This window comes from Littorina saxatilis, linkage group LG3 (assembly GCF_037325665.1).
Source record: "Littorina saxatilis isolate snail1 linkage group LG3, US_GU_Lsax_2.0, whole genome shotgun sequence".
NCBI lineage: Eukaryota > Metazoa > Mollusca > Gastropoda > Littorinimorpha > Littorinidae > Littorina > Littorina saxatilis.
This window is the reverse complement of record NC_090247.1, coordinates 48,596,512-48,608,627: the sequence shown is the minus strand read 5'-3', so window position 1 is coordinate 48,608,627 and position 12,116 is coordinate 48,596,512. Positions and strand designations below refer to the sequence as shown.

At 38.8% G+C, this 12,116-nt stretch overlaps 2 protein-coding genes across 3 annotated transcripts in view; one reads left to right on the top strand and one right to left on the bottom strand.

The window, feature by feature from the left end:
- Positions 1-3,303: 3,303 nt before the first annotated feature.
- On the bottom strand, positions 3,304-9,606 carry LOC138962535 (translocator protein-like). Of its 2 annotated transcripts, none has more exons than XM_070334378.1 (4): positions 9,492-9,606; positions 8,371-8,472; positions 7,928-8,143; positions 3,304-6,088 (listed from the first exon to the last, which is right to left on the bottom strand). In XM_070334378.1, the coding sequence occupies exons 2-4, from the start codon at positions 8,470-8,472 to the stop codon at positions 5,918-5,920; spliced, it is 489 nt and encodes a 162-aa protein (XP_070190479.1). In that variant the 5' UTR covers positions 9,492-9,606; the 3' UTR covers positions 3,304-5,917. The 2 variants fall into 2 exon arrangements, with proteins under 2 accessions (XP_070190479.1, XP_070190480.1); XM_070334379.1 differs by having other exon boundaries at positions 9,518-9,559.
- A 1,079-nt stretch (positions 9,607-10,685) lies between these two features.
- The window catches only part of LOC138962519 (beta-parvin-like), a 43,158-nt gene continuing 41,727 nt past the window's right edge, over positions 10,686-12,116 (top strand). The window contains exon 1 of the mRNA XM_070334358.1: positions 10,686-10,843. Within this exon, the coding sequence (XP_070190459.1) occupies positions 10,729-10,843 (115 nt within the window). The 5' untranslated portion in view covers positions 10,686-10,728. The remainder of the gene's footprint in view (positions 10,844-12,116) is intronic.

Here is a 12,116-nt window from a genome sequence, read left to right as displayed (position 1 = left end):
TTATTTTTGTCTTTAACATTATCCGTATTAGTTAAATCAGCAAGGTCTTATCCTAAAAAATAATCCTTCTCCCCAAAATGAAGGGAAATCACTCCCAAGTAAACATGTCGGTGTTTTGTGTATTTACAGGGTTGCATCCCATTTCATGGAATCTCTGCTCAGTGGTCTAAATCAGTACATGGACAACAAGAAAACAAAAACAAAACAAAAACAAGCCGCGTAAGGCGAAATTACTACATTTAGTCAAGCTGTGGAACTCACAGAATGAAACTGAACACACTGCATTTTTTCACAATGACCGTAGTCCGCCGCTTGTGCAAAACGGAGTGAAACTGACGAGCCTGTTTAGCGCGGTAGTGGTTTCGCTGTGCTGCATAGCACGCTTTTCTGTACCTCTCTTCGTTTTAACTTTCTGAGCGTGTTTTTAATCCAAACATATCATATCTACATGTTTTTTGGAATCAGAAACAGACAAGGAATAAGATGAAATTGTTTTTAAATCGATTTCGGAAATTTAATTTTGATCATAATTTTTATATTCTTAATTTTCAGAGATTGTTTTTAATCCAAATATAACATATTTATATGTTTTTGGAATCAGGAAATGATGTAGAATAAGATGAACGTAAATTTGGATCGTTTTATATTAAAAAAAAATGTATTACAATTTTCAGATTTTTAATGACCAACTAATCATTAATTAATTTTTAAGCCACCAAGCTGAAATGCAATACCGAAGTCCGGCCTTCGTCAAAGATTGCTTTACAAAAATGTCAATCAATTTGATTGAAAAATGAGGGTCTGACAGTGCCGCCTCAACTTTTACAAAAAGCCGGATATGACGTCATCAAAGACATTTAACCCAGGAACTCTCATGTAAAATGTCATAAAGATCGGTCCATTAGTTTAGTCTGAATCGCTCTACACACACACACAGACACACACACACACACACACAGACAGACAGACACACATACACCACGACCCTCGTCTCGATTCCCCCTCTATGTTAAAACATTTAGTCAAAACTTGACTAAATGTAAAAACAAAAAAAATTACTAATGAGAAAAATATGTTGCTGCCGTTTTGGTGCAGCTAGATCTTGCAAAGCATTTCCCTAAATACACCTTGAACTGCTTTTCTTTTTTGTTGATTTTGCTTGTTTTGTTCAAGTTTTCTTTGGTTTTGCCGTGCTTTCGGGTACAACAGAGTGCACATACCGTTCAAATTATATTTGGAGGCAAAGGCAATCAAACAGAAGTAAGTATAGGCTGAGTAAATTACTTACCAAAATATGGATTGCAGGTTTGAATCAGGATGGAAAGACCACAGTAGTCACCAGTGGTTATTTGTACACCATTCCTGCATGGTCACATCATGTCCTGGTCGATTCCTTCTGGGCAGCACCAAATGTAACATGAGAGTTTGTTTGGTACACTTGGTAACATGGGTGAGAGGAGGGGAGGGGAAGGATTTCATTCTATATTGCTTTTTGAGTCACTTGAGAAAAAGTGACTCTATGTAATCGGTCAGTGTTAGTCTGTCCGGCCGGCCGTCCGGCCGGCCGGCCGTAGACACCACCTTAACGTTGGACTTTTCTCGGAAACTATCAAAGCGATCGGGCTCATATTTTGTTTAGTCGTGACCTCAATGACCTCTACACTTTAACGATGGTTTCGTTGACCTTTGACCTTTTTCAAGGTCACAGGTCAGCGTCAAAGGAAAAATTAGACATTTTATATCTTTGACAAAGTTCATCGGATGTGATTGAAACTTTGTAGGATTATTCTTTACATCAAAGTATTTACATCTGTAGCCTTTTACGAACGTTATCAGAAAAACAAGGGAGATAACTAGCCTTTTCTGTTCGGCAACACACAACTTAACGTTGGGCTTTTCTCGGAAACTATAAAAGTGACCGGGCTCAAATTTTATGTGAACGTGACTCATTGTGTTGTGAATAGCAATTTCTTCCTGTCCATCTGATGCCTCATATAATATTCAGAACTGCGAAAGTGACTCGATCGAGCGTTTGCTCTTCTTGTTAAAGTAGGTTAACTATTCTACTATGATGTGACATATGCTGTCTAGGCATCTTGGTTTAGGTTTTTCTTCTTCTTCTGCATTCATGGGCTGAAACTCCCATGTACACTCACATTTTTTGCACTACAAAGTAGTGTTCTTTTTAACGTGTATGACCGTTTTTTTTACCCCGCCATTTAGGCCGCTATACGCAGCCACACTTGGTCTTGTGCTTGCATGTACACAGGTCTGCACAGAAGTTGACCTGCTGTGAGATTGGAAAATCTCCACCCCTAACCCACCAAGAGCAGTCGGGTTTCGAACACTCAACTGTCTGCATGGGATGCTAGCATCTTATCCACAAGGCCACTGCGCTCATTTGGTTTTACATTTGACACAACAACAACAACAACAACAACAACAACAACAACAACAACAACAACAACAACAACAACAACAACAACAACAACAACAACAACAACAACAACAACAACAACAATAGGCATTTATAAAGCGCCTTATCAGAAGTTCAAAGCGCGTGACAACAATACATGTATACAAAAATCATACAATCACTGTCAGATTCAAACAACACATCATGCACATCTCACAACCCCAGACTCTATACTAAGGAACTATCCGTAGTGTTGTTGGAACAAGTGAGTTTTCAAATTGGACTTAAAAGATGAAATGGATGGAGAGTGACGCAATTGAAAGGGGAGTGAATTCCATAACTGAGGTCCATAGTACGAAAACGTGCGGAAGCCATGAGCCTTGCGTTTAAAGCGACCTTGACGGAGAAGTCGAGCATCATCAGAAGAACGAAGGGTGCGAGAGGGAGTGTAGAGGGAGACCAGTTCAGAAAGATAGGCAGGTGCCGATTCAGAGATGATATTGTAGCAGAAGCAGGCAGCTTTATACCTAATACGTTCAGATACAGGAAGCCAGTGAAGTTCTTTCATGAGAGGAGTGCAGGGTTGTCGATGCTGTGCTCTGAAAATGAGACGTGCAGCAGAGTGTTGTACTTTTTGCAAGGGTTGGAGAGTGGAGTCAGGGCAGCCTATGAGAAGGGAGTTGCAGTAATCTAATCTGGACAGAATGCAGGATGTAACGAGAGTTTTAGTGGCATCAACAGTGAGAAATGTTCTTACAACAACAACAACAACAACATTTCCTCTTTGCCTCAGAGAACAGTAAATAACTTTTGGTAAATAACTTTTGGTGTGCTCGAAGTAATGTACTGTGCTCACAATTTCTTTCTCATTTGAAACAAATACATGGTGCATTTCATTAAATGTTTATTTGATTTCCGAGAGTCGTTTGAAGCAAATATCACACTTAAATGTAGAATGAGCGATACAATGAAATTTAAAATAGAGCAGAATCATAAAAAATCATTTAACAAATAAGGATATTCCAAAAAGGAAGCAAAATCACAAACTGCTGTTTTTCTGCATTAACAAAGTTCCTTTTTATCCATTCGCACTGTAAAGGTTTCTTTGTTAATTGTTACTTTTTTTTAATAATTGCTCTTTTCTTATTTTCTTTGGATGCAATCAGCAGCAAAGTTTATGAGCCACAAGGATTCTGCGCTCATGTATCTCCCTTCTCTCAATCTGCTCAGATAGAAATTTATGGTCCCAAACTGTTAAGGAATAAAGCGTCCTCGGTTTAATTATCAAAGTAATGAACATTGATTATGCCATATAAAATTAAATTATTAAGCACTTTTATTAATCACATTAGAAGAAGAGTTCAGCAAGGACACATGCTTGTAGCTCAGCCTACAGTTACATGTAGCAGTAAAATTATGTTTTGGGAGATGTTTCACTATTTGAAATGTCAATCTGTACAAATCAAGAAAGCTTGGGTGAAAAATCTTTCTTTATTTGGTGTTTAACGTCGTTTTCAACCGTTCAAGGTTATATCGCGACGGGGAAAGGGGGGAGATGGGATAGAGCCACTTGTTAATTGTTTCTTGTTCACAAAAGCACTAAAAAAAATTGCTCCAGGGGCTTGCAACGTAGTACAATATATGACCTTACTGGGAGAATGCAAGTTTCCAGTACAAAGGACTTAACATTTTTTACATACTGCTTGACTAAAATCTTTACAAACATTGACTATATTCTATACAAGAAACACTTAACAAGGGTAAAAGGAGAAACAGAATCCGTTAGTCGCCTCTTACTGGGGAGCATCGGGTAAATTCTTCCCCCTAACCCACGGGGGGCTTGGGTGAAAAAGGGTCAACTCTGAAAGACTAGATTTATGTGACAAATCTTCTGTGATAACATACATACTCAATCGATTTGAAATCATGGCACAGGAAAAACAGGGAAAAAATGTTACCTGCTGGCAAATGCCAAATAGGGTTAGGGTTAACCCTTACTCTAACTAAACCCTACATGCATACACAAAAAGGTTTATTTTTCAGAGATAAAACACTGAAGATATTTAACAAAGCCAAGAACTTTCTCTGAGACTCAAGTATCATTTTATGTTTGTGATTTAAAGACCAGTCAGATTTGCACAAAGGTAAGGCAGCAGTCACTCTGACATTCATATTTTTCCAGTGGTCAAAAACCTCAACAGTCCCTTTTGCACTGAACTATCAAGAAAAAATGCATACACACACTCAAAAACTCAGATTAGGGCAACAAACTGCTGCAGGCAACAGAAAAGATCTTCGTGCACCAATTTTTCATGTTTGTACTTTGTAACATAAAACTTCCATACAAACATAAAGATTCTTCTTCTTCTTCTGCGTTCGTGGGCTGAAACTCCCACGTACACTCGTGTTTTTTGCACGAATGGAATTTTACGTGTATGACCGTTTTTTACCCCGCCATTTAGGCAGCCATACGCCGTTTTCGGAGGAAAACATAAAGATGAGATTGTCACAGAAGGCACATAAAGTAGGTCCTTGGCTTTTGAGACATGAGCGATCAAATAAAATGGAAAATTTGAAAACCCTGTGGAGAAAATGCTCAGCGATTGGTCTTGTAGTGCCATCAAAAATCTGGTGCTACATGAACAATGTACAATAACGCTTGTAATACTTGAACATTGCACATACTGTTGTACTGAGACTGCAAGATCCACTTGCATAATTATTGCAGTATTTGAGATTATTGCTTTGAGAGGGGAAATAACAAACAAGCAAATACATAAGTGTCTACAGGAGACTAAAATACATCTTGCATTCGTTAATACTCAAAAGTTGTTATGGGTTTTTTTAATAACACTTCAATTTTCTTGATAATTAGATACATAATTTGCTGGAAGATAGCATCTGAACACTTGATACAATATGCTTTGCAAAACTACTAATTAACTGTCTTCCAGTACACTAAAATACAATCAGAAGCACAGTTACCTAAGACAGCACCATATTCACGCTTGCTCTCCCAGCAGCATACATTTCAGTGTTCACTCTTTTAAAACATGACAACATACAGTGTATGCTTATGTGCTTATATTCATGACCAACCAGCTTTCACATTTTCAAGAAAAAGTTGCATGCAAAAAGAAAAAAATATTGAAATTGAAGAAACACCATTTTAAGATAGTCAATACCTTGTGTATCATCTTCTTTGTCTTAATTTCATGTGAGGCGCGTGATCACTATCTTTACACTGCCAGTAACAGTATTTCAAGAATTGCTAACTTCCTCGCAATAAAGTTTTGGTCGCATTATTCTTACTGACCTTCAAAAGTACTCTGCGCTAAATGTCTAGGAGTGTACACAAATATCTGGCCTGTTCATGATACTATTTACTTAATTAAATACATGCAACATACCTATCAGAGCATAATGTTTACTTGATTAATGCATGTACCATCATTGCCAGAACAATCATACAGAACTGTTGATGTCACAGCTTTGACTGACTTAGTCAGTTCTGTCTTTGTTGTCTCTCCAAATGGTGTACGTGAGAGCAGAAGCCAGTGTCACCCAGCCCAGGTACGGCACTAGCAGACCAGCAGCAAGTTTACTGACCGGGTAAAACGTGAAGATGGTGCCCGCAATAGCTCCCCATAGCACAGTGATCTCTATCAGTCCCTGTGGATGAAAAATTAAAATAATGGAACAAAATTATGGAGGAAAAAAATGCTGCCTTAGTCTTGTAAGTAAAATAACCACTCCAAATGTCAACAGAAAAAAATGATTGACCAACCCAACGAAAAATTCCTACTTTTAATGAACCAACCAACAAACAAACAACATTGTTTTGAAACATTCCTGTTAACTCCCCTCTTACACACACCCCAAACAAGCTGGATTAGGATAACATGATTAGAACAAGTAGCGTGAAGCGATATACAAATATTTAGTCAAGCTGTCGGCATCAAAGTAAAAGATTAACACTAAAAAAGTAATCGCCCAGACTGTATTAAGATAGTCTCGACTAAAACCACACCCAAAGAACGAGACGGGTCACGCTCGTTTCCGCCCGTAGCTTGCGAACGCAGTACATGTACTTACTTAACCTATTTTCTGTAATTCTGAGCACATTTTAAGAGTAAATATGACATATGTATATGTTTTCAAATTTGGGAGAAATTGAGGAATACGATGCAATCATTTTTAAATCTGTTGGTGAAAAGTTGATTTTAATGACAAACTTTAATGAGCAAACTTAAAGGTGGTCGTCTACATTTTTGCTTTTTTTCAATAATCTTATGGTTAGATTTCGATACAAAATTATGTCAAATGATGAATGAACCATGGGGAAAAAAGTTATAGAAAAAAAAATATATGTAAAAAAAAGATTTTATTTTTGGGTAGCGTGACTCACGCTTCCAATATTTTGTTTTCTGTTTGCTGAGAACATGTGCTTTGCCTAAAAATACTGACCAATCAAATTCATGTCATTATGCTTATAGCCACGCCCAAACAAGTGCAGCAACAGTTTGACACTGGAGCGCTGTCCACGCTTTTTTTTAAACGCACTTTTTGTAAAAGTTGAGGCGGCACTGTCACACCCTCATTTTTCAATAAAATTGATTCAAATTTTGGCCAAGCAATCTTCGACGAAGGCCGGACTTTGGTATTGCATTTCAGCTTGAAGGCTTAAAAACTAAATTATGACTTTGGTCATTAAAAATCTGAAAATTGTTATTAAAATTATTTTTTTATAAAACGATCCAAAATTACGTTTATCTTATTCTTTATCATTTTCTGATTCCAAAAACATATACATATGTTATATTCAGATTAAAAACAAGCTCTGAAAATTAAAAATTATGATTAAAATAAAATTTCCTAAATCGATTTAAAAACAATTTCATCGTATTCCTTGTCGGTTCCTGATTCCAAAAAAATATAGATATGATATGTTTGGATTAAAAACACGCTCAGAAAGTTTAAACGAAGAGAGGTACAGAAAAGCGTGCTATGCAGCACAGCGCAACCACCCCTGCGCTAAACAGGCTCGTTAATTTCACTGCCTTTTGCACGAGCGGCGGACTACGGTCATTGTGAAAAAATGCAGTGCGTTCAGTTTCATTCTGTGAGTTCCACAGCTTGACTAAACGTAGTAATTTCGCCTTATGCGACTTGTTAGTTACATGTCTTTGATGATGTCATATCCGGCTTTTAGTGGCAGGTGAGGCAGCACTGTGACAAACTCTTAAAAATTTTTAAAAGCTTAGACATTAATTAATTTGTTTGATCATTAAAGTTGTCATTAAAATGGAATTTTTACTAACAGATTTAAAAATGATTGCATTGTATTCTTTCATATCTCCTGAATCAAAAAGTATATACATATGTTCCGTCTGAATGGAAAACATGCTCAAAAATCAGGAAGCACCATTTTTATGTAAATAAGATTCTTTTAGCTTGTGTCACAAACACCAATATATATCTTCCGTAGGCTTAGCTGATAGTGCAGCTCACCCATTTCAAGCTCTTGGCACCAAAGAAGATGGGAGTCCATGCCCAATTCAGCGCCAGCTGTGTACCAAACAAGGCCAGTGGGAGTCGATTCTCCCCCTCAAAGCCACCCCCATCACGCCACACCAGATAGGAGGCGTAGCCCATGCTGCTGTACAGGTACGTCCACACCGGCCCAAAGGCCCAGTTTGGTGGACGCCACGAGGGCTTCTGCAAGTTCTGCAGAGATCAAGGGGAAAGATGAATCAATGTAAAACGCATACCATAGTTTGCATGCAATATGCATAGATAATCAAAACATGGCGTGGCCCGAGGTGTAAAGAAGTTTGTTAATCTACATTCAGACATCAGGGCTCTAATCAGAGCTAACTAGTGTCTCCTCTTTTTTTTCAAAAGCCAATCAATTAGTTCATAACCTTCGTTTTCAGCTATTTCTCCAAGCTTACCTCATACCAGTTTGGAATGGCTCTCCTGGTGAGAAAGCCACCAGCAATGCCGCCCAGGTTGGGCAGTACAACTGCAAAGGCAGGGGCTAAGTAGTCGGACATCTGCAAAAGGAAAGTTGTTTTTTGTTTTAATAATGTAACACCAACAAACATACTTTTATCCTTTTTATAACTGCAGTCTTTAAAAAGATTTGTGTAGTGAAAGGCAAAATATTCTGCTTTTTTAGTAAACATCACACACATTTTTTGTTAATACATGTACAGTTGTTCCCAACATATTTGCACTTTAAGATACATCCCATCCTGTGTAAACAAACATTTACGCCACCAAACATCTTTCCTGACTTTTACATTGAAAAAAGAACAACCTTTGACTAAGAAATTAGCATACTAAATCTCGGCAGTCTTTCTGCTTCCTGTTTAGACAAGATGAAGAATTGTTTGTGAATTTCGTTCTTGACACTAGTGTCAATCTTCCAAATTGATTCAGCAAAACAAATCCAATTCTGCATGGGAAGCAGCCAGGCTGTGGAATGTTGGTATGTGTCCAAGCAGATGGATGCTTTTACCCCATGTGAAGGCCTGAACAGCTAGGTGAATTGTGTACACAATACGTACCCCATGTGAAGGCCTGAACAGCTAGGTGAATTGTATACACTACACACAATCATGTTTATTGAAAGGAAGCAGCCTATAACATTAAATAAAGTGATGTATTAATCGTTTTGTTTTACTGTAGTCAGAGACATAAACATGTGTAAAAACAGCAGCACACAAACTAGTACTACACCTACTGTAGTAGTCTACAAACTTATTAAGTTTCCCTGGAGTCTAAGACAGCAACACACACTGACAGCATCATAACAGTTGGTTCTTCGGTTGCACCAGAGTCCGCGCATCGTCTGAATTATGAAAATACAGCGCTTTTAATCAGCTTGGTGTCAACAAGATGCTGGTTGCACAACCAGTTCATTCACCTATCACAAGCATGATGACACGCAGAACTCAAAAAGCTTGAAACACCCAGTGTGCGCAAGAACAGTTAATGGCAACAGTTTACAAAGAAAAATCAGTAAGCTGTGAAGTCAGACAGGTTGTATAAACTGCACATCAACACTTACGACTCTCTGGTCAGTGCGTAACACACCTCGCTACTCGTAAAAGCGTCTGCTCGACCTTGCCACTAACCAGGACACCGCGATTCCAACTACGGAACAGCCCGTCACGTGACATACTGCACAAAGTCGACAAGTTGGGTCCGTCTCGTCAGTTCTTTTTGAGTTCAGTAACTTCAGCATTTTAATGCGGAATCAATCACCAGATTCAATGAAAGAGTGAAAAATGAGGTTTATGCAAATTGCCATTCATCTGAGATAAAAAGGGATATTTTAACTGAGTCACTATCAGTCTACGCCCATTCACCCGACCCCCCACTATTCTGGGGCCTTGTCTCTTCTAAAGTCTATCATAGAACAGCAGGATACACCAACACCAGCAACAACAACAACAAACGACACCACCACCACCTACAGCACCACTAGTGACCCCACAACCGCCACCACCTTGAAGATCAACGGCGCTCCGCACGTTCCGGATCGGAATGCTTGCCTTTAAAGTAACAATTGTGTGTGTGTGTTTAATCTCAGTGTGTTCTCAAAGCTGGACTGCCGCATGGACAGTGCATAATATGTAAGAAACTAGTACACACAGAATGTCACTGCTTCATGTGCGCCGCTTTGACTGACCTGGTACTCATTCAGTTTCAGTCCCGGGCCCCGCCTAGCTGCTGCCGCCATTGTATTTTCAGTTGTTTGACTCGTAAGCTGCTTTATTATTGCGATCACCGAAATGCTTTGGAATAAAGAATAAAGCAAAGGAAAGTTCAGACTGGGGGAGGGGGGTGGGAGGGGGGAATAAGTTAAACACTGTCGGATTCTTTTTTTTTACAGAAAAAATAAAAATGGACCGGCAAATGGCAAGGCTCTAACCGGCGACCTCATGATCTCTAGCGCATTTCACTACTGAAGAAGGCAAGCTGACTGATGTGTGAAAAATAGGAAAGTCTATTTCGTGAATGAGATACTGGTGACTCAGTGCCGCCCGAGCGGCCTGGGGGCTCCAGATCCGGCTCGCCGTTGAATCAATGGTTTCGGCTTAATCAAGTCACTTATGCAGAAAGGATTCAACATAATCCCTTCATTCCACAAGATGGACGACCTTACAGTTCGTGGGAAGAACAAATATTAAAACAAGTTTTCAAGTGAAAGAAAAATCGGGCGCACCGCAACGGCCACGAGACTTGACTGTGTAATCAAGTTCAACCTCTCTGCCACCGGAAGTTGCGGCTATTCTACCAACATGGCGACTTCTCCAAACACTTCCACTAGCTCCGGGACTCTAACTCCCAAAAAGAAGGATGAATCGTTTTTGGAGAAGATAGGAACATTAGCGAGGAAGAAGAAGATCAAAGAAGGTAAAGTGTTATCGGTGTGTTGCCTATTTGGGTCGTAGGTAAAAGTTTTCAGCGCTGAAGACACGTCAAAGTTCGAGAATTTCAGGAATGCCAGTTTTGAGTTTCAGGACTGTTCGGAGTGTTCCACTTTCTTTCTAGGTCGTTCGCTCTGGGCTTGATTCAGCTGAAGATATCGAATTGTAGAGTAGAGGTGTACCGAAACTTTACGAAACGGAAGAACGTTTTCAGAAATAAGACCTGTTTGCCAGAGCTAGCCACTCTCGGTAACAGTGACTCAACCCATAGACCAACGCAGGACTCTGAGACGTTTAGTATAAGTTTTCTCCATTACGGCATTAGTAGTAGAGTCTGTACTTAAATGGTCGCTAATGACCTATTTAGTTGACTCTTGTTTAGTCAAGGTAGGGTTAACTTTAACCTTTAGGGTAAATAATTTATGGAAACATACATCATTTGAAAAATACACCAGATGTCAGTCATCTATGTACCTGTACTTTGATTGACACTGTACCATTATCAGACCTGGGAACCAATACGATTTCACCGTATTTTGTACGCATCATTAAAGCAGTACGGTCAGTGGGGAAAAAAAAATGTCCTAGCGCACCCCGAAGCCGATCCTGTATTTTGACGGGTACCAATTTTGACACATAATTACCTGACTCCGAAAATCTTCCAATAAAAAACCAAAACCACATCTAAAATTACTAAATCTAACTTCAAATTGAAGTTTTAGACATGTCTCCTAGAAGTTATGCCTGATTCATGCTATTTGTACCCTTATTTATGTGTTCAGAGTCAGATTTTTTTACAAAGACAAGGGAGGTAACTCTTGCTAATCTAAAACACAAGTATTGATGACGTCATGTGATTAGTGGTTCCGCTCCTTCGACTATATCGTGAATCCTCACACAAACACGAAAATAAAGTCATAAACGGTGAAAGTTCCAAAAATAAGTTATGATTTCAAACCAATATGTAACAAAACATGATCTGAGAACAAACTTTCTTAATATCTCTTGAGGTTTTCAGAGGTTTTCGGAGACAAGTACTGAAGTAGTACCGATTACATTTACAGTTAGTGAGTTACAGTACACTACAGTTTTTGTCAGTAAACATGGAAAGAAGCATTTGTTTTAAATGTTTTGGTAAACTTAATTAAGGGTGCGACGGACCCTGTGAAACATGTTTGAATCCTGGATATTGAAATGCTGTGTAGAGTACGCTAATTTTTCAGATAATACACTAAGTTACTGGATGACTAAGTTTGCTT

Coding starts and splice junctions, on each gene's coding strand:
- LOC138962535 (XM_070334378.1), bottom strand. CDS start 8,472: ATGTCCGACTACTTAGCCCCTGCCTTTGCAGTTGTACTGCCCAACCTG. Junction 8,144..8,370: donor CCATTCCAAACTGGTATGAG/GTAAGCTTGGAG, acceptor TGATCTCTGCAG/AACTTGCAGAAGCCCTCGTG. Junction 6,089..7,927: donor GTGCCAAGAGCTTGAAATGG/GTGAGCTGCACT, acceptor TTTCATCCACAG/GGACTGATAGAGATCACTGT.